A 23192-nucleotide genomic window follows, 5' to 3' on the forward strand; every position below is an offset into this window, starting at 1 on the left:
TTATTGGAATATTTTATAAAAATAATTCATAAAATTTTATTTATTATGTTTTTATTTGATTATAATTATTATTGTAGGTTGTAGAAAATTATAAATAGTATGTATGATTATATTGATTTACGTCAGTTGCGTGAGGCTAGTTTGACCTCCACATTTGGGATCAGCGGCTGTTTGACTTTACTCCATGCATGGATTTATGAGTACTTTCCATGCTTCAGGCCACACACACATCATATTAGTGGTGGGGGAAGCTCTACGAGCGTAGAGTTGGATTGTGTACCTAGAGAAGAGGTCTCATGACCGTATTTGTTCTATCAGGAGATAGTTAGACACGCTGACAACAGAGGATGTAAGGGATTATATATTTACTATTATAAGGAGTTTTTTCTATACTTGCATTTCATTGAATAAAATCGCTTATCTATAAATATTGCAGGTGGATTAGTTGCTTTATGGTCATGATTTTGATCCGAACACCATCCGGAGAACATTACATAGGGGCACCATTCAGTACCGGGGACTTATCAAGGCCTACATGCCTAATTATTATCCCTCAAGATGTTCTTCTTTGTACACTTGTACAATGATGTCCAAGTCAGGTATTTCAAACCTGAACTCCGTCCCTAAACCTGCAGAAAAAGGGACCCGCCCTGGAGGTTTGGGTGGTGGTTCCTCCTCCTAATGTTAAGTCAGGTATCAAGAGTAAAAAGGTAAAAGTAGAGATATAGAGAGAATGTGAGAGAATTTTGATAGAATAAAAGCAACTATTCAAAAAGTTACCTCTCTCGATTTCAAGGGGAGTATTTATAGTGTTTGAGGTATGATTGTTGTCTTTTGAGGTCACCCTAATTTAAGAGTACCTGATTGGTTGGGCAATCAGAAGACGACATGTGGCAGGCAATGATTGGGTGAGAAATACTAACCAATCACATGCAACCGTTTTTTGGGATTTGGGCCTGAATATTCTTTTAGGCGAAAACGTAGGATTTTACTCTTTGCTCAGTAAAACTCAGAGTTCAAGCCTTTTTTTTAACGGTTTTTTCACAAAATAACCCCGACAAATCATGAAATTCACAATATACCCTCAATGTTTCATATATTCACTATCTATCCTTGAGTTATCAAAATTGTGCACCATGTACCCTTTTTGCTAACAGACGTTAACACGCCGTTACTATTATTTACGATTTTACCACTATTAACCCCTAACTCTAACCCCTAACCTTAACCCTAATGCCTAATTAACCTAACCCCCAAATACTAATTAACCTAAACCCTAACCCAGCACCCTCCTACCCTATCCCCCTCCCCTCCCCATACACCCCTGCAACCACTAAGACCACCCCCAGCCCAGTCCCCACCCCTCCCCTCCACCCCTGCAACCATTAAGACCGCCCCGAGCCCAGCCCCCACCCCATCCCCTCCTCTATATTCGTCAATCCTAAATTGGATGCAATATTTGCTCCTCCCACTAGATGCCTGACCTGAACCACCGTTCTACCACCCTACCTCCGGCCAACTTGCGCAACCATCACACGTCCCCAAACGTACTTTGTTGCTCTTGCATCTTCTCTCTCCTCTCACACAAACTCCCTCTTGCTACTCTCTCTCCTCGCCTGAGATTTGAGAAATCGCGGGGAAATCGCTGCTATCTCTCCTCACCTGAGATCTGAGAAATTGCGGGGGAAATCGCTGCTCACTCTCCTCGCCTGAGATCTGAGAAATCGCGGGGGAAATCGCTGCTCTCTCTCCTTGCCTGAGATTTGAAAAATCGACGGGGGATATGTGGGGGTTGGGGAAATCGTAGGGAGGGGTTAGGGCCTGAGGAAATCGCGGGGGAAGGGGTGGGGGCTGGGGAAATCGCAAGGGAAGGAGTGGGGGTGGCTGGTCGAGGGGAGGGGATGGGGTTGGGGCTGCAGGGGTCGAGAGGAGGGGATGGGTTAGGGTTGTGGGAGTCTAGGGGAAGGGGTGTGGACTGGGGTGGGCTGAGCTGGGGTGGAGGGGAGGGAAGGGGAGGGAAGCGCAGGTTAGGGGTTAGGGGTTAGGAATAGGGTTAGGGTTTAGGGGGTTAGGGGTTAGGGATTGGGTTTGGGTTAGGGGGTAAATAATGACAAAATTGTAAATATACGCTAATGACGAGTTAATTGCCGTTAGTAAATGGGCATTTGGTGAACGTTTTCGGAAACTCAGTGGTATATGGTGAATATCTGAAACATTGAGAGTATATGGTGAATTTTGTGATTTGTCGGGGTATTTGGCGAAAAAACCATTTTTTATCCTTTGGAAGGGACATGTGGACGTTCTGGATAGCCCATGTGTCTCTTGAGGAGCCGTTGATTTTCTTAGGCTACCACACAAAGTAATAATAATATGTTTTATAAAAGATAAGTTCAAATTAGATTAATTCAGATCAGATCGGATGAGATTAGAAGAAATAAGTCCAGATTAGATTGGATCAAAAAAAACAAGGTGAACTAATCCAAAACTAAGGCATCCAAAAAATATGTTTTCCCCCTCTAATATGTTTAAATTGCCGATGAAGCCAAAAGTTACCGACATATGCATGTATGAATACATATTTGTGCTTGCATGAAGTAGTGAAAATAATTTATATAATGCTATAAAGTAATAATAAGGTTTTGTTTAGGTGTCAAAAGCAAATTAATTTGTTGACTTGACATCCTTTTGTTAAGCAATCCATAAGCTTATGTACACATGGTTCCATAAATATAACTAGTGTGTGGCCCGGGCTATGCCCCGGGGTTACTGTTAACATTTTTGTATGGTTTAACTCTGGTGTTTATTGTTTATGGAAATCGTTTTATTTCCTTCTTATCATTTAAATGTAATTTTTTGTATTATTGGTCATTAAAAAAAACGTTTCCAACAACAAATTATGCATTTAAAAAGGGATTCCAAGCACAATATAGTACTAATGTAAGAGCTTCATGGTGTTTTTAAACTAAAGAGATTGACAAACAATACTAAGGTAAAACGTCGGAGTCTTTTATTCTAATATTTTAAAAAAGTGATGCGATTCATTATGGTTTATTGCTGCCGGACATTCAATGTGCTCCTCATTCTACAAAAAGAGAAGACAAAAAATTAAAATTTTATTAATATGGCCATCAACAAAGAAAATCTAATGAAAGATGAAATAGTAATTACTTAAATAAATATGCACATTCTTCTGCCCAGTCGACATAAGTTACATAGTCTACTATATAAGCCGGTAGATGAAGAGGATGAAATACGAAAATATATGCATTGCGCACACGTGTAAGAAGTTCGGCTCGTAGCAAAACTCTATCATGCACCTGCAATAAATAAATCAAAATAACATAATTAATCTGAAAATTACAACGTACATTATATTTCAATTTAGTCATGTTATCAATAAGAGTAAAGTTCATAAAATTATATAGTACCGCATCAAACATGTGCTTCAATTTTGCTTTAGTTGAATGAAGTATAAACTCAATCTGTTTTGTAAAGAGCTTGACACACATTGTACCGGTAGAGTCGAGTATAGTCATATATCCAGAAACACTTTTTTTATCGTGGAAATATAGAAAAAAAATATATAAAGTTAGTAAACAGGTTACTAAAAAGTAATTATAACTCTAACACATTTATAAAATTTATATCCAAATAGTATAAACAAAAGAGTACCTAATAGTTGTTGGAGGCTTTTCTTTGTTACAATTACTACAAATCATATGCTCACTAACATGTTGTATATCAAGTCCACAAAATGTGCAAGCATCATACCATGTAAAACTATCAACATCGATATCAATTAATCTCCCAACCATTCTGTAGTGCTTTCCCTGCGCATTAATCAAACTAGTAATAATTTGGAGAAAGTAAAATTTTCCTAAAAAATAATTTCGACGTAAATAATTGTGTATCACATACTTTTCTTTTTCGTTTGTAGCTCGCTATAGTTGTCCGGATTGCATTTGAAGTCGACAATGCCCGATTTATTGATAGTCCACAATTATTAAACCACTTCATCTTCCTCTTGGCAAAATTATCACAGACAAACCTGATTATTAAGCAGAGCAATGATTATAAACACACACACAGACACACACACACACACACACACACACACACACACACATATATATATATATATATATATATATACACACACAATTTAATTAATATACATTTGTTCATTACCAATCCAAGAGAGTTGATGCATCTACATTATTTGGATTGATAAATAACCTTGTGTATCTTCCTGTGATTAGAAAATAAGCTGAAATTGAACAAAAAATTTAAATTAAAATCTCATCTATAAATATTACAAATCATAATTAATATTATTACTTTTAAGAAAACCATTATTATCACTTTTAAGAAAATTATTTTAATTTGTGTAAAAGTCGCACCATTCATTTTCCTAACATACACCCCACAAGCCAATAGTGTGTTATATTGCCCAGCACTTTGTTGAACCTCGTTTTCATATTCACTAACAAATTGGTTCATAAGGATCAATCTAACAGCAACGCAGCTGCATCAACATTGGAAGATGGAAAAATACATTATTTCAAGTTGAAAATAAATCACTATAGTATCAAAAATAATAAATTTGAATATATCGATAATCAGTACTCAATATGAAACTAATAAAAAAGAGTAATAAATATAAGTGTGAACACCTTCTATCTAGAACAACAACCTCTTGCATACGGGTTGCATCATCGTTACAAACAAAAGCTTTACCTGCATGTACAACAATCCCCAAAATATCTACAATATATATTTTAAGAAATGTTAGAGGGAAATTAGTATGTCTAATTGATTTGTTATAAAATTTGTTGCACAATGTACCTAAAAGATTAGTGTCATTGTAATTGCAGACTTCTATAGTATGTCTAATTGATTTGTTATAAAATTTGATGCACAATGTACCTAAAAGATTGGTGTCATTGTAATTGCAGGCTTCTATTGATTGAAGGGAAACCAACTTGTACAAAGTTTCGGGATACATCCAATCACCTCCCTTGTAGACCTTAGTTTCTTTGTGTTATATGAAGTCGATATTGATTTGGAACAATGACACAATTCCTGTGAAAACATTATATCGTCCAAGCAGCACTTATACATTAAGTTCCATTGTGAAAATTGGGGAGAAATGAATATCAAGTACACCAGTAGTTCCATATTAATATAGGCATACTTTATAAAGACATGTATATTTCCAAAAGCAGCTGAAAGTAATACATTCATAAACACAAAAATAAATAAAGTCACATTTCAAATTATGAATATCAAGAAACCTTTTCATTCTTGAAACCAAACAAGACAGTATGCATGTAAGTTCGATCCACCCTTTATTAATAAGTCAGCTTGATGGTTTTAGTAGTGACGATATGGTTATGTGGCATGTATTCCGCAAGTCACCGAGATAATACTTGTACTTATTCTCATTTTGAAGTTGTTTTTTTTTTTTTTTTATCAATGCCTAGTTTAACATACTAATATTAATATATAGATGTTTTTTAAGTGCATATTCCTAAAGCCAAACACGACAAAGCTACAACATCAACCCATCACTTAAAAGCTTATTAGATCTATACAAAAACACCACTATTGGCCAAAAGCTAGTCCCTAAATATGAGCTTCTGAGAAGAGAGAGAGAGAGAGAGCAAGGAGAATCACTTCTATATTGTTGCAAAAATAATAAGCTTCCTTAAACTAAGTGGATCACACTCTCCTAGGCCTCTTTTTCTACCTATCTCCAAAATTCTCTTATGGTTCATTGTGGCAAGAAGTATGATTGCAAGGTGAAGTGCTAGGTACAAATTTCACATGATTTACGCTGCAAACATAAGGTATTAAAAAGGATCTGTTATTGATAAACGGAATGGAATTAGCTGTATATAAGGTTGAGTGCTAGACAAAGAACCTCCTGGAAACTCATATAAATCTCTTTCCAGTCATAGACCATAACATAGCAAGGACACCATTTGTGACAATGTTTCCCTCCTACTTCTCCCAAATTACACATGTTTAAGTTGGAAACACTAAGTGGCGCTGAGAAATCCACTGGTCTCAACTCACCTCACAGTACAAACTCCACATACATCAGAATCTCAGCATGCTGCAAGAAAAATATAATTTTGAAAAACAATATTCTCCTAAACATGATAAATTCATTAGTAAATGCTGCTTTGTGCAATATTCAGTGATTATTCTTTTCAGAAAAGATAATATTTCCAAATAAAGGGGCAAGTAAGATCTAATAACCGGAGTCATATTCAGCATATCATTAGACACGATATGAAACATAATAACATCAAAATCCAAACCCTTCTACAAAATGTATAGAGAATTGGCAAGAAAATCCACACATATGTCCTCACTCCTCACAAATAAAAGGTCCTAGAAGTAAAATGCTCTGAGCTCACTGCAATAAAAGAAAAAGTTGGATGCACTATGGTGAAGAGGAAGGGTAAAAATTAAAAAACGTAAATGAACGCCATCTTCTGTCCAGAGATATTTATCATGTAATATTATATCCTAATGCATTATTCCGAATCTTTCCAATATTAAAATGGACAGAAAACATAAAAGGTGTATCTTTCAAATGAAAATTTAAAGGAATATATCTTTCCAATATTTACACTCGCTAGGAGTTTGCCCTGATAATATGGATTACTAAGAGGAAAAGAAAACCAAATTTTTCCCACTTACTGGCCTTCCCTTATGTTAAGGATCTACATCCTAACTCTTTTTTAGTTAGTGGGTGTATAAGGATCTTTTGTTTTTCAGGATAGTTTATGCACTCTATCGTAAACAAAGGAACGCCAATCCTCTTCACCATAGTGCGGTTCCTAACAAAAGATCAAACCTTAATGATGTTCTTTGACTAATAACTGGCTGACTAATTACTTCCTTTTCCTTGCATATGTTTACGATAAGGGAGATGTAGATGGGTTCTTAGCATGCAACTGGTTCTTATTTCCCTCGCATTCTATCTCCTCCGATCCGCTGCAACTCCAGTAAGGATTTCAGGGGCATTGGATATGTAAATCAACTCCATTTGTCGATGTGATGCCTACTCTCTGTTGGAAGTTTGGAACCTCAAATTTAAAGAGGGGAAAAGGAGGCCCCTTCAATTTAATGCTACAGGTTCTATAATCCCCCACTCAAGTTCTGTCTAACAAAAGTATATCTTCATGATCATACTAACATGGATACATGTGAAGCACTCCTATATCCTTTCCTGTAATAGATGTAGCTGTTTTTTGTTGTTTTCTTAAATTTTGAACTAATATCCCATTAATTAGTATTCTAGTTTGAAAGATAATTTTAGATAGTGATTATATTAGTGGTTATAAAGTACACTAAAAAATAGCAAGTAAAATTAACTCTAGGAGTATTAGAAAATTAGACAACAAAATCAATTCTATAGCTTAATAGGTTATTAATTTTCCATCTTTCTTTGATTTCTATTGGTAAGTGTGCTTTGTCCTTTGTTTGATTGTTAATGAAGTAGGAGTACTTTTCTTAAGAAATTGATGAATTGTTTTTTCTTATGTACCAATGCAGTCTGCAGAGCAAATAGGGTATAATATGATAGTGGTCCAAAGAGCAACTTTTGTTAAGCTTTCTATCTCTTTTTTTCCCAGCCTATAGTATGTGTCTGATTACGTTCTATGTCTGCATTTCTTTAAGATTGAATATGCAATGAGATGTTGTTAGAAAGTTCAGCTAATGCAGCAAGGCCTTCCACCTCAGCACATATATAAACTGGGCAAATGAGTGTTGAGAAATACTTCAAAAGAAATTGTTACCATAAAGGATGGAGCAAGTATGTTGAGACAGGCGGAGTGATGCAATGGCCAGTGAACTGACAGTTTCATTTCGGTTATGATGCAGATTAAAGATACTATTATTTCTGATGGATGTTTCTTAAGAGAATGTAAAGTTGAGCACTCTATCGTGGGGGAGAGGTCTCCTTTGGACTCTGGCGTAGAGCTTAAGGTATCGATCTTGAAGGTTCTCTTGCTATCTAAGATATACTTTTGTAAGTTTCCTTTTGTTTCTATGTATCAGCATTTTCTGAATGGCTATTTTATGGCTTTCCAGGATACCTTAATGATGGGTGCAGACTACTATCAAACTGAATCTTAGATAGCATCTCTTCTAGCAGAGGGTAAGGTGCCAATTGGGATTGGGCGAAACACAAAGCTAAACAAAATGCTCACTCGGAGGGTTCAACAGCAACATGTTAGGATCCTTTAGGAGCTCAACGTATGAGCGTCATTAATGGAAGAAATTAAGGAAGAAGAAGATGATTTCATTAATCAGGTGTAAGTTACAACAAATGTATGATATTCAACCTTTCTAGAAGGCTTGTTTCTCTCTGACATGAGCTCTTAAAAGCTCAAGAAAAATACAACTTCCTCCACCAAAATTCAGCTTTTTTAATTTCTCTTACACTTTTGAATTTTGGGATTTAAATTATAATCCAAAGCATCAAGTAGTAGTTGCATCACCACAAACTTCAATAGTAAAAACACACAAAACATCACAGATAAAAAATTTAGCCTTTTACTACCCTTCTAATGTCAATGCAAGTCTCCATCTATATACAACTCCAACTATGCAAAATCAACATTCATTAATACAAACCACAAAGCCATCGACAGTAAAAGACCCAGAACAAATTAAACTGTCAAAATTTGATCAAACACCAAGTTCAAGATTATTAAATCATAATGAGGCTAACATGCTGCCCAGCATTTAAAAAATTACAACGAAGCCAGTCAAATTAATCTCAACTTGTCAATATATAATACCCAAGTTTCGACTTCGTCTATTTGGTACAGGGAAAATTTTGACTTCTATTATAAACCCAACTACAACACATTGCAAAACGAAACAAAGGAAAAGATGAACATAATACCTTGCAAAGTTGATTAATTACAAAAATCCTCTGCCAAAAAAAACAAACAGGAAACCAATTAATTTAATAAACAAAAGAGAATTGAAAAATAAAGTTTCATCTATGAAAATAAAGTTCAATCTATCCCAAAAAACCAAATATCAAATTAGATAATACCTTTTTGAAGAGAAACAACAAAAGGCCTAAAAACATAAATTAACCCTATTCGTTATATATATAGAGAGAGGGGAATATTTCAGTTACAAAATTATGCAATAATTGAATGTATAAATGTACAATGAGAATACTAAGAGGAGGATTTTGGAGTAATTCGTGAAATAATTTGGGTTTATTTTGCTAAGATTAACAATTTCACTAACCTTTATGGTGTTGCCTTCCGAAATCTGACCATTGAACTCCATTGCTTGATTCGTATTCTCCAATAACAACAGCAATTCGCAAGCATTAACTATGAATTAGAAGAACACGAGTAGTTGAAGCGTTGGAAATGGAGAGGATGAATGAAGCGTGGAATTCTAGAACTGTTGGAGCTGACATTATTAATTTAAACCTTACCTCTAAATTTATGGAAACATCAATCAATAAAAAATGTTAGATCAGATGGTGTATCACTATGTAATCTTTACATAAGGTCAGTGGTTCGAGCCTGGCTTCAGCATATTTTTTTTTAAAAGTAATGACACACTTGACTTACTTGGGTAATACACACGTGGCAAATTCTAGTGATAGGAGGAGGGTGCCACGTGGCGCATCGACGGCGTCACGCACACCTTTTAATATATTAGTATAGATTGCAACCAAATCTTGTTGATTTAGGTAACAATATTAATGGGACAATTTATTTACTGCCACCTATATTAAGAAGGATTCTCTTATTTACATGAAGGTCAACGCATGTGCATTAGTTGTAAACCACAAAATGAGATTCATGAATTTGAGTGAATATCCTTGCTTAATCTAATGACATGTTCAATTGAAAAAAAAATATACATATAATGTTAATTGATTGCAACCTAAGATCATAACCAATGGTTGAATTCTTTTAGTAGTTTATCAAGTATTAAGTTACTTTCTCTAGATTATCATTCGCAGTCTACTTAAACCACTGACATATCCAATTTCGATCACTTGGACACTCTGTGATATTCGCTCGATAGCTCAACAATTTGAATGGTGTCGAATTACAAAGGTCGACCCGTTCACAGGTTCAAATGCTCATGTTCTAGCTACTCGTGCCAGACAAGGACAACTACCGTTACTCCGCATTTAATTGTTTTCTTGTTTTCCTTTACTTCCTGTACGTTTTCTTGATGTCCAAAAAAAAAAAAAAGTTACTTTCTCTCTCATCCACATTACTTATGTTCAACTTATTGCCTAACTTATTCAAGAACCTCCATTTTTTTTTTATGAGGAATGATAAATATCTAACCGGTAAATGTGTTAGATACAAGTTTTTAAGTAAAAAATATTGTTTGTGAATAAAAAAAATTATTTGTTTTCCCCTTATTCATTATACAAAACACAAACAATATATTTACATACACAAACAACATTTATTACACGAAAACTTGTAATAGATATATTTAACTATTAGAGATTTATCAAACCTCTTTTTTTACTCTGAATGGTTAGACCAATTTTTTTGGGTCATCAATTCTCTCTCCTACTATTTATCATACCCCACCATATATTCTCTCCTACTATTTATCATACCCCACCATATTTTCTCTCTCATTTTGTTTCATCCCAATACTCACCATACTTATCATTTTCGCTAAATTAAATATATCTACAAATGATCAACAGGTGTAATTTAATTATTTTTGTAATTCGTAACACAACTAATTATCAACGTCAATTAAATTTTGAAGCCAAATATTTTCTACAATATCCGATTTGGGAGATTTTTATGAGGCTAAATAAGTTTTAGCAAACAAATGCGTGTGGAAAATGTATAGAAATACCTTAATATTAGGCTCTATTTATAGAGAAAGAAAAAATAGAGTCATTGCTAAATTTTTTTAAAACATTTTTTTATTAAATATGAGTGTTTATTTAGAAATAACCTTCAAAAAATGCTGAAGAATTATGGCCTTTGAGATCAATGAATCATAGCCTTTGGACGACTGATACATGTCAGAACTTACCCACTAAACTCATGTCACTTGTCCATCCCCTTCCCTCTTTGTCAGTTTTTTTTTGTTGCAAACTTTTGATAAACGGTTCATACATAAGAACCTTTTAACAATCTTCTTCCTCTTTTTTTTTCTCTTTCTTCTTTTTTATTATTATTATTTTAAGACTCTCTCTTCTCATAAACCCTTTGGGGTTCAACCATTGACAATACTCTAAAAAAGGACAATAACATTAAGTTGATTTTTAACATCAAAGATCTAATTTTTAATAACTACTTTATTAAACAATCAGATTACAAGGTGCCTAATAAATTGTCAAAAGTTATTAGATTTAGTCGTTAAAACATTTATATTGGGCTTTGTTAAGAATAAAAAAATGATGATCAATACTACAATTAACATATACATGAAGATCAAAGCAAAAATTTTTTTGGCCCGCTTTCGAAAACCGGTGATAAGATAAATTTTCTTTGAGCTGTCCTCCTACATAGTCACTTATCCAGATGTCCAACAAGTCACAGTCCCTCCTCCCCCATGAAGATCAAAGCAGATAGGCAAAACAAGAAAAAATAATGTATACGTAGGGAGTTAGTTATGCCACTAAAATATGTACAACGCGAACGTATATTAAAATGATCATGATGAAAAGTATATCGCTATTAACAAAAAGAACAAATTGGAAATAAAGTGACCCCGCAAACATCGTCATTATTTGTAGGGTCTTGGATCAAAGTAGAGCAAGCCTTGCAAATCTTATGTGTTTTGAACGACATTGTCATTTATTTGTAGGATGTTATTAGTTCGCATGACATTAGAGATTCTTGCATAAGAGATTTTGGTGATTTATTTTTGGTTTTCTCGAAATATGCTGGACTTTTTTTTTATTTTAATTATGATGATAATGGTCAGATGTAGATGATTAGGTGTAGATGATATGTAATGGCGGTGTAAATGTGTGTGAGAGAATCCAAGAAGGCTCTCAGAAAATCCAAGCAAAGGTATTTGTGAAAGCAAAGATAAAGGAAACGAAATACCACACGGAACTACTCCCTTAAATGAAACGAAATAGAACACGGAACTACTCCTTCAATTTTTTTTTTTTTTTATTGTTACCCTTTTTTTAACAGCAAGGCTACCGGCAAAATCATAGGCGTGGTCGCATATGCAACAATCTATTAGCCTGTCATGTTATTTTTATATATATGGACATAGTTACCGAGTCAGATTTTCATCTCTAACTCGAATCTTCCCAAAATATTAAGTATGTTGTGAGTTATGAACTTTTTAAGTTGACCCTTGTGCACAGACCCTTATGAACAAGTGAAGTTACTCTTGTGAACAAATGAAGCTACTTGTATGAATATATAGTTACTCTTAGTAATAAAAGGGTGTTATTTACAAACAAATGTGGTTATTTTTATTACAAAAGGGAATACTTATCAGTTTAGTTTTATGAACGAATGAGGTTACTCGTATGAATAAATGAGGTTACTTTTGTGATTAATTGGGGTTAGTCATCTGATTAAATAGGGTTGTCGTATGATTAAATGAGGTTAATTATGTGAATGATGTTACTCGTATGAATAAACGAGGTTACATTTGTGAATAATTTAGATTACTCATATGATTAAATAGAGTTCTCATGTGATTAATTGAGGTTACTTGTATGAAGAAATGGAGTAACTTTTGTGAATAGTTAGGGTTACTTGTATGATTAAATGAGGTTACTCTTATGAACAAATTTGGTTACTCGTATGAATAAATAAGGTTACTTGTATTTAAAATATGAGGGTTATTTCTATGAACAATTTGAGTTACTCGTATATATATGAATATATAAGGTTACTCGTAATGATAAATAGAGGTTATTTATTTAAACAATTGGGTTCACTAGTATGAGTAAATGAGATTATTGGTATGAATAAATAAAGTTACTTAGAAGATTAAACTATTTAAATGATTAAAATAGGTTACTCATTGATTAAACTACTCCAAAAACTAAACAAGGTTACTTTAAAAAATAAATGTGATTACTCATATAATATTTTAAGGTTACGCATAACAATAGAAGGAGTTACTTGTAAACAAACTGTGGTTATTTATGTGAACAAAACGGGATTAGTCATATGTTTAAATTTGAGTTACTAGTATAAATAACTTGGGTCACTCCTTATGAACGAATGAGGTTACTCGTATTAATAAATGGGGGTTACTTGTGTGAACAACTAGGGTCACTGATATGAATACATGATGTTACTCATAAGATTAAACTAGGTTCTCATGTGATTAAAATAAGTTATTCATATGATTAAACTAAGTTACTCATATGATTAAAATAGGTTACTTATAAGATTAACAAGGTTACTCCAAAAACCAAACGAGGTTATTGCAAAAAAATTAATTTTTGGGTCACTCATATAATATTTTAAGGTTACTAATAGCAACAAATAAGATTGCTCATATGAACAAATAAGGTTACTAGTATGGTATGATATGGATAAATAAGGTTACTCAAATGAATAAATGAGGCTATTTTAATTTAAATATCAATCACATTAGATTGTGTAACAAAAGTGTATAAACCATGTAGAAAAATACAAATCCTTTCCAGAACCACTACAAATTGCATTCCTAACCGTAATATATATATTATCAAGATTAATATAAAATCAACTAAAAAATCCATGCTTCTAGATAACGAAGAAAAAATCCAAATTATTTAAAATCACAAAGCTCAAAACCCATAGGCCTCTATTTTGTTGAGACCATCCTTAGTAATGATTGAAAATAAAGATCAAGTGGGTGATGTTAAAAAAAAGCTTTTAAAGGTGATTAGGAAAAAGATCAAGGGATGAGTGGGGAAAAAAATGCATGCATGGGGTGAGTAAAAAGTTGATCAGGCGTGGAAGTGAGACCTACGACCTGATCATCATTTTCTAAATTTTTTGGTTCTCCATGTAGCAAAACGCTGCATTTTGCTGCGCGGAAACCAAAAAAAAATTGGTTTATGACACGTTGCGGCTGACACGCGTGTCAGCGCCAGTTGTAGTGTGACATTTGTCACTCTGTACACGTGGTTTATTCCTATTGGGCAATTAAAATAAAATTGTTCTAAATTTTGCAATGGTTATATTTTGAAAAATATAAATCCAAAAAAACAAGCAATTACCAACGACTCTATTTTTTCGAGATCTATAGATAGAGACCCATTTTGCTATATTTTGGACACACTTAGTTTTCTCCATCTTCACTAATTTATTCTATTTGTTCTAATTTATTTCATTAACTCTTCTTCCATTATTCTTTATTTTCAAATTCTTACAATTATGAATCCTAACCATCCTAATTATATAAGAAATCAACCCCAAAACCGCTCAAAAAACCAAATGCCTAGGCAACAAAATCGCTTAATTAGCTCCCAAAATCAGTCAAATTATCGTCAACCCTCTCAAAATCAGTCAAATTATTGTCAACCCTCTCAAATAAATACCAATCAAAAGGGTGAAAATTCTCAAAATACTTCTCCTTAATATGATAACCTCTACCGTGAATCTCCATCAGAAAATGCCAACCCTTCATATCGTCAACCTGATCCTAATTATGGATTTTCTCAATACCAAGAAGATTAATCTCCAAACATGATGTTGATAATGATGGTGGTAAATACCAAGAAGGAGATGATGGTGATGGTGTTAGTCAATACCAAGAAGATGATGGTTCTGATGGTTTTGATGACTTTGTTCAGCCAACTCAATCATTTTTGTAATTACTGTCATCTAATCAATCTCAGCAACCACCGTAAACACAACCTGCTAAATCACAAAAGAGGGTTTGGGATCATGTTGAAGATAAAAATCTTATCTCCACATTGGATTTCGAGGCAGGAAGAATAGCAAACCCAACGCTCCGACAAATGTGGATATAGTGAAAGGTCGTTGGAGTAGACTTACTCCATGGGTTTTAAGGTGGGCTGCATATTTTGATGAAGCTCTTGCAAGAAAGAAGAGTGGTCAAAACGATAATGATGTTATAAGAGAAGCTTATTTATTGCATAATAGGAAATATGGTAGGTTCATCCTCGAACATGCTTAGAAAATGTTGAGGAAGTTTCGGAAATGGAGGTCAATAGTTATAAAATCAATGGGAACTCCACATGCTCACCCCAGAAATCCACAAGAAAAAATGTGGATTCATCTAGAAGCGGAAGTAGCGGAAAAAGGCCGAAAGTTGATGGAAGCGAGTCAATGCTAGAGACACCTACCAGTGGTGAAGGAGGTGAAGTGGACACACGTCCCTATGGTGTTTGGAAAGCGAAGTCTAAGCTCAAAGGGGTGTCTAGTCAGACAATTGATTGTTTTACTTCATTTAATGAAAGACTTCGGATCCATTCAGAGGGTATGAGTGCAGATGTTGAAAGAGAAGATAAAATGTTGGAGGTTCAAACTAGGAAGGTTATGCAAAGGAACAAAAAATAGCGATACAAACCAGGATGATGAAAGTGCAAGAGTATCATAAGAATATGGATTTGTTGCAAGCATTGTATGCAAAGGAAAATCGAACAGCATTTGAGGAGGGTGTGATTGATACACTAACGACATGGTTGACGAATAATGCAATTTTTCACTGATTATGTTTATTTAGAGTTAAGTTAGGTTTAAGTGTATTTCATGTTTAAGTTTAAGTTTATGTTTAAGTTTAAATTTTAGTTTATGTTTATGTTTATGTTTATGTAGAAGTTTATGTAAATGTTAACATTTGTATGTTTAAGTTCAATTAATAAAAAAAGTTTAAAAATGTACTTGTGTAAATTTTAATTTTTACTTGTTATATGAATTGACATATGAATACAACTTTTTACATGATTGTACAACTTTTTACATTATTGTACTACTGCTTTTGATACTATTGTTTTGCTTTTAACATGATTGTAGTGTTTTTAAAATTATTGTACTTCCCTTTTAACATTATTGTACTGTTTTTTATTATTGTTCTGGTTTTAATATTATTGTACTGCTTTTTACATTATTGTTCTACTTTTAACATTAGTGTACTGCTTTTAGCATTGTTGTTCTCCTTTTAACATTATTGTAATGCTTTTAGTATTATTGTTCTTCTTTTACCATTATTGTACTGCATTTACATTATTGTTTAGCTTTTATGTATTATTGTACTGCTTTTTACATTATTGTTTTGTTGTTATGTATTATTGTACTGCTTTTTTCATTATATATTGTACTTCCCTTTACATTATTTTCTGCTATATAACTCAAGCATCCTTGTTCACCATTATCTCACACCAAACCCAAACACAATATTGTTCACCATTTTCTCACACCAAACCTAAACACAAGAATGACCTCCTTCAACTCAAACTTTTCCCCTTCAAGTTCCTCTAATTCTGATGAAAGAAGATCATCCCGAGCAATAATTGATCAAGAAATAAATGATTTCTTGACCAATATTGTTCAACCACTTGCTCCAACTATTATATCAAATGTTACCCCAACACCAAGGAATAAAAGAACAAAAGTGACTAATGATAATGAGGATCATCAACGGCCTAATCGAGGCAGGGAGGAAGGTCATAGACGATTGTTCAATGATTACTTTACTGATCAACCAGTCTATCTAGCTCGTTTATTTCGTCGAAGATTTCGAATGCAGCGACATGTCTTTCTTTGGATTATGGAAAGTATCGTTGCAAGTGATGTATGGTTCACTCAAAAAAGAGATTGTACAGGTCAATTAGGTTTATTGCTTATACAAAAGTGTACATCAGCTATTCGAATGCTTGCGTACGAGGTAGCAGCGGATTCGCTTGACGAGTATGTGCGAATTAGTCAGAAATTCACAACGGGGGTTATCAAGAATTTAGGTGCCGAGTACTTGAGATGGCCTACTCCAGACGATTAGGCTAGACTACTCAGATTCAGTGAAGAACGTGTATTTTCGGGCATGATCGACAGCATAGATTGTATGCATTGGGAATGGAAAAATTGTCTGTCTGCATGGAAAGGACAATATCAAGGAAGAGCTAGGGTTGCTACTTTAGTTCTTGAAGTTGTTGCTTATCGTGACTTATGGATATGGCATTATTTCTTCGGGATACCAGGTTCGTGCAATGACCTAAATGTTCTTCACCTATCTCCTATGTTTAAGGATGTTTTATAAGGTCGAGCACCACCCGTGTAATGTACAGTGAATGATAACCAATATGATAAGGGTTATTATCTCACTGATGGTATATATCTGAATTGGGCAACATTCATTCAATCGGTTACATGTCCTCAAACTCGCAAGGACAAGTTATTTTCTCAACACCAAGAAGAAGCTCGAAAAGATGTAGGGAGAGCATTTGGGGTACTGCAATCTCGGTTTGCTATAGTTCGTAGACCATCCCTCACATTGGATGAGGAAATTCTCAATGACATCATCTTGTCTTGCATTATCATGCACAGCATGATTGTGGAAGATGAACGAGATACATATGCACACTACGCAGATACTACTAAATTCACTATAAAAACAAATAATAATGGCGACGAATTTAAATATTATCGTGATCGGATCCTAGATATTAACCGTTACATGGCGAATAGAGATGCAATTGAAGATCAACATGTGAATCAATCCTTGAAACTTGATTTCCACTAGTGGAAAAAACATCAAGTGCTCCGGTTAAAAACGCTACAAGTGCTCCGTATTTCACCCGTAGCAGACCCCATACGAGCACTTGAGCATTTTTCAAGTGCTCCGGTTAAAAACCGGAGCACTTAGTTTTACATGTGCTCCGGTTGCACTAACAACCGGAGCACTTGATGCTGTTTTATTGCTTAGACTTGAGCAAGTGCTCCGGTTGATAGGAGACAACCGAAGCACTTGTGCTTCATGTGCTCCGATTGTTATGAATCAACCGAAGCACTTGTTGTAATTTTTTTTTTTTAAACCAGCTTCCTAAAAGTGTATATTACATTTTACAATAGAGCGCCTGCAGCCTCATTTTCACCACCATACTTAACCTCCTCTTGCCTTCATATATCACCAACATTATATGTACAATGATACAAAAAAGTGCACATGAAATTCAAAATCCAACAAAGAAACATTCAAAATTAAAATACGTACTATTATTATATATATATAAAGTGTAGAATTGAGTTACAAAACATTATCATAGATTTAAAGTACGCGTTTACAACGTATTTAGAAATTAAATTCATAGACAATAATCGGTAATGAAGGAAGCAAACTTGTCTCGAACTTCATTGATTTCCTCAACACTAAATGACTCCTCCCTTGGTGTGTTGTAAACCTAATAATGAATAAGATCAAATAAATACAATTATATATATATATATATATAATATAAACCATAACATGAAATTTTTGGTCACATTCTTTTCTATATGTTGTTTAAGAACTACTAGGACGACTACAAGTCTATAATTTGATCGTTCTAGTCCAGTTTCTGCAAGTAAAGGCCATTTCAAAACTGTTTTATGTCAAATTCATCTATTTCGCACCATATCATGTAATTTTAGGTTACATTCTAATCTAATATGTTTCTTAAGGAATACTAGGATGATAACAATTCTAATTTGATCGTTCTAGTCAAGTTTGTGCAAGTAAATGTCGTTTTTGACCATTTTAAGCCGTTTTGGGTCAAATTCATCCATTTCATACCATAGCAAGTAATTTTAGGTTACATTCTGGTCTCATATGTTGTTTAAGGACTATTAGGACGATTACTAGTCTAATTTGACCATCCTAGTCAAGTATGTGCAAGTAAAGGCCGTTTCAAGGCCGTTTTCGGCTGTTTTGGGTCAAATTCATCCATTTCGTACTATATCATGTAATTTTAGGTTGCATTCTGGTCTCATATGTTGTTTAAGGACTATTAGGACGATTACTAGTCTAATTTGATCATCCTAGTCAAGTTTGTGCAAGTAAAGGCCGTTTCAAGGCCGTTTTCGGCTGTTTTGGGTCAAATTCATCCATTTCATACTATATCATGTAATTTTAGGTTGCATTATGGTCTCATATGTTGTTTAAGGACTATTAGGACGATTAGTAGTCTAAATTGATCATCCTAGTCAAGTTTGTGCAAGTAAAGGCCGTTTCAAGGCTGTTTTAGGCTGTTTTGGGTCAAATTCGTCCATTTCGTATTATAACATGTAATTTCAGGTTCCATTCTGGTCTTATATGTTGTTTAAGGACTATTAGGACGATTACTAGTCAAATTTGATCATCCTAGTCAAGTTTGTGCAACTAAAGGCCGTTTCAAGGCTGTTTTCGGCTATTTTGGTCAAATTCATCCATTTCGTACTATAGCAAGTAATTTTAGGTTACATTCTGGTCTCATTTGTTGTTTAAGGACTATTGGGCGATTAGTAGTCTAATTTGATCATCCTAGTCAAGTATGTGCAAGTAAAGGCTATTTCAAGGCCATTTTCGGTTGTTTTGGGTCAAATTCATCCATTTCGTATTATAACAAGTAATTTTAGGTTGCATTCTGGTCTCATATGTTTTTTAAAAACTATTAGGACGATTACTAGTCTAATTTGATCATCCTAGTCAAGTTTGTGCAAGTAAAGGCTGTTTCTAGGCCGTTTTAGGGTGTTTCGGGTCAAATTCATCCATTTCGTACCATAGCAAGTAATTTTAGGTTACATTATGGTCTCATATATTGTTTAAGGACTATTAGGACGATTACTAGTCTAATTTGACCATCCTAGTCAAGTATGTGCAAGTAAAGGTCGTTTCAAGACCGTTTTCGGTTGTTTTGGTTCAAATTCATCCATTTCGTACTATATCATGTAATTTTAGGTTGCATTCTGGTCTCATATGTTGTATAAGGACTATTAGGACGATTAGTTGTCTAATTTGATCATCCTAGTCAAGTTTGTGCAAGTAAAGGTCGTTTCAAGGCCGTTTTAGGTTGTTTTGGGTCAAATTCATCCATTTCGTATTATAACATATAATTTCAGATTCCATTCTGGTCTTATATGTTGTTTAAGGACTATTAGGACGATTACTAGTCAAATTTGATCATCCTAGTCAAGTTTGTGCAACTAAAGGCCGTTTCAAGGCTATTTTCGGCTATTTTGGGTCAAATTCATCCATTTCGTACTATAGCAAGTAATTTTAGGTTACATTCTGGTCTCATTTGTTGTTTAAGGACTATTAGGGCGATTAGTAGTCTAATTTGATCATCCTAGTCAAGTATGTGCAAGTAAAGGCTATTTCAAGGCCATTTTCGGTTGTTTTGGGTCAAATTCATCCATTTCGTATTATAACAAGTAATTTTAGGTTGCATTCTGGTCTCATATGTTTTTTAAAAACTATTAGGACGATTACTAGTCTAATTTGATCATCCTAGTCAAGTTTGTGCAAGTAAAGGCTGTTTCTAGGCCGTTTTAGGGTGTTTTGGGTCAAATTCATCCATTTCGTACCATAGCAAGTAATTTTAGGTTACATTATGGTCTCATATGTTGTTTAAGGACTATTAGGACGATTACTAGTCTAATTTGACCATCCTAGTCAAGTATGTGCAAGTAAAGGTCGTTTCAAGGCCGTTTTCGGTTGTTTTGGGTCAAATTCATCCATTTCGTACTATATCATGTAATTTTAGGTTGCATTCTGGTCTCATATGTTGTATATGGACTATTAGGACGATTAGTAGTCTAATTTGATCATCCTAGTCAAGTTTGTGCAAGTAAAGGTCGTTTCAAGGCCGTTTTAGGTTGTTTTGGGTCAAATTCATCCATTTCGTATTATAACATGTAATTTCAGATTCCATTATGGTCTTATATGTTGTTTAAGGACTATTAGGATGATTACTTGTCTAATTTGATCATCCTAGTCAAGTTTGTGCAAGTAAAGGCCGTTTCAAGTCTGTTTTCGGCTATTTTGGGTCAAATTCATCCATTTCGTATTATAACATGTAATTTCAGGTTCCGTTCTGGTCATATATGTTGTTTAAGGGCTAGTAGGACGATTACTAGTCTAATTTGATCATCCTAGTCAAGTATGTGCAAGTAAAGGCCGTTTCAAGGTCGTTTTCGGCTGTTTTGGGTCAAATTCATCCATTTCTTACTATATCATGTAATTTTAGGTTGCGTTCTGGTCTCATATGTTGTTTTAGGACTATTAGGACAATTTTTTTTTGGGCAATTCAAAGTTATTATTGAGAACCAAAAAAAAATGGTTGAGAGTCCACAATACGACCCCTAACAGCAGATAAAGCTGTGATTACAGGGAAACAAAAACAGCAAAGCAATCGAACTTAAACAGTTAGCAACAGTCTATCCTCATCATTACATCTAGCAGCTACTCTAAAAATAATTTCATTATAGAGTCTCTCAGGCTGCAGCAGTTTGTTCTGGAAAATCTTCAAGTTCCTCTGAATCCATACTATTAGGACAATCACTAGTCTAATTTGATCATCCTAGTCAAGTTTGTGCAAGTAAAGGCCGTTTCAAGGCCGTTTTCGGCTATTTTGGGTCAAATTCATCAATTTCGTACTATATCATGTAATTTTAGGTTGCATTATGGTCTCATATGTTGTTTAAGGACTATTAGGACGATTAGTAGTCTAATTTGATCATCCTAGTCAAGTTTGTGCAAGTAAAGGCTGTTTCAAGGCCGTTTTAGGGTGTTTTGGGTCAAATTCATCCATTTCGTACCATAGCAAGTAATTTTAGGTTACATTATGGTCTCATATGTTGTTTAAGAACTATTAGGACGATTACTAGTCTAATTTGATAATCCTAGTCAAGTAAGTGCAAGTAAAGGCCGTTTCAAGGCCGTTTTCGGCTGTTTTGGGTCAAATTCATCCATTTCTTACTATATCATGTAATTTTAGGTTGCATTCTGGTCTCATATATTGTTTAAGGACTATTAGGATGATTACTAGTCAAATTTGATCATCGTAGTCAAGTATGTGCAAGTAAAGGCCGTTTCAAGGCCGTTTTCGGCTGTTTTGGGTCAAATTCATCCATTTCTTACTATATCATGTAATTTTAAGTTGCATTCTGGTCTCCTATGTTGTTTAAAGACTATTAGGAAGATTAGTAGTCTAATTTGATCATCCTAGTCAAGTTTCTGCAAGTAAAGGTCGTTTCAAGGCCGTTTTCGGCTATTTTGGGTCAAATTCATCCATTTCGTACTATATCATGTAATTTTAGGTTGCATTAAGGTCTCATATGTTGTTTAAGGACTATTAGGACGATTACTAGTCTAATTTGATCATCGTAGTCAAGTTTGTGCAAGTAAAGGCCGTTTCAAGGCCGTTTTAGGTTGTTTTGGGTCAAATTCATCCATTTCGTATTATAACATGTAATTTCAGGTTCCATTTTGGTCTTATATGTTGTTTAAGGACTATTAGGACGATTACTAGTCTAATTTGATCTTCCTAGTCAAGTTTGTCCAACTAAAGCCCGTTTCAAGGCCGTTTTAGGCTATTTTGGGTCAAATTCATCCATTTCGTACGATAGCAAGTAATTTTAGGTTTCATTCTAGTCTCATATGTTGTTTAAGGACTATTAGGACAATTAGTAGTCTAATTTGATCATCCTACTCAAGTTTGTGCAAGTAAAGGCCGTTTCAAGGCCGTTTTCGGCTATTTTGGGTCAAATTAATCCATTTCGTACTATATCATGTAATTTTTGGTTGCATTATGGTCTCATATGTTGTTCAAGGACTATTAAGACGATTTGTAGTCTAATTTGATCATCCTAGTCAAGTTTGTGCAAGTAAAGGCCGTTTCAAGGCCGTTTTAGGCTGTTTTGGGTCAAATTCATCCATTTCGTATTATAACATGTAATTTCAGGTTCCATTCTGGTCTTATATGTTGTTTAAGGACTATTAGGACGATTACTAGTCTAATTTGATCTTCCTAGTCAAGTTTGTGCAACTAAAGGTCGTTTCAAGGCCGTTTTAGGCTATTTTGGGTCAAATTCATCCATTTCGTACTATAGTAAGTAATTTTAGGTTACATTCTGGTCTCATATGTTGTTTAAGGACTATTAGGACGATTAGTAGTCTAATTTGATCATCCTAGTCAAGTATGTGCAATAAGGCCATTTCAAGGCCGTTTTCGGCTGTTTTGGGTCAAATTCATCCATTTC

The 23192-nt window shown here is 34.2% G+C and overlaps 3 protein-coding genes across 3 annotated transcripts; 2 read left to right on the forward strand and 1 right to left on the reverse strand.

Annotated features, from left to right (window-relative positions):
• Positions 1 to 2930: 2930 nt before the first annotated feature.
• LOC125496957 (uncharacterized) lies at positions 2931 to 9513 on the reverse strand. The gene is made up of 11 exons (XM_048643084.2): positions 9289 to 9513; positions 8930 to 8959; positions 4927 to 5082; positions 4674 to 4764; positions 4401 to 4525; positions 4189 to 4267; positions 3919 to 4048; positions 3673 to 3830; positions 3429 to 3549; positions 3169 to 3317; positions 2931 to 3082 (listed from the first exon to the last, which is right to left on the reverse strand). The coding sequence occupies exons 3-11, from the start codon at positions 5003 to 5005 to the stop codon at positions 3049 to 3051; spliced, it is 966 nt and encodes a 321-aa protein (XP_048499041.1). The 5' UTR covers positions 5006 to 5082; positions 8930 to 8959; positions 9289 to 9513; the 3' UTR covers positions 2931 to 3048.
• A 6903-nt stretch (positions 9514 to 16416) lies between these two features.
• On the forward strand, positions 16417 to 16977 carry LOC125496636 (uncharacterized). The gene has a single exon (XM_048642154.1). It carries the CDS (start codon positions 16417 to 16419, stop codon positions 16975 to 16977), a length of 561 nt encoding a protein of 186 aa, XP_048498111.1.
• Positions 16978 to 17019: 42 nt separating this feature from the next.
• On the forward strand, positions 17020 to 17718 carry LOC125496637 (uncharacterized). The gene is made up of 2 exons (XM_048642155.1): positions 17020 to 17176; positions 17264 to 17718. Exons 1-2 carry the CDS (start codon positions 17020 to 17022, stop codon positions 17716 to 17718), a joined length of 612 nt encoding a protein of 203 aa, XP_048498112.1.
• Positions 17719 to 23192: the final 5474 nt, after the last annotated feature.

This window comes from Beta vulgaris, chromosome 4 (assembly GCF_026745355.1).
Source record: "Beta vulgaris subsp. vulgaris cultivar EL10 chromosome 4, EL10.2, whole genome shotgun sequence".
Taxonomy (NCBI): Eukaryota; Viridiplantae; Streptophyta; class Magnoliopsida; order Caryophyllales; family Amaranthaceae; genus Beta; species Beta vulgaris.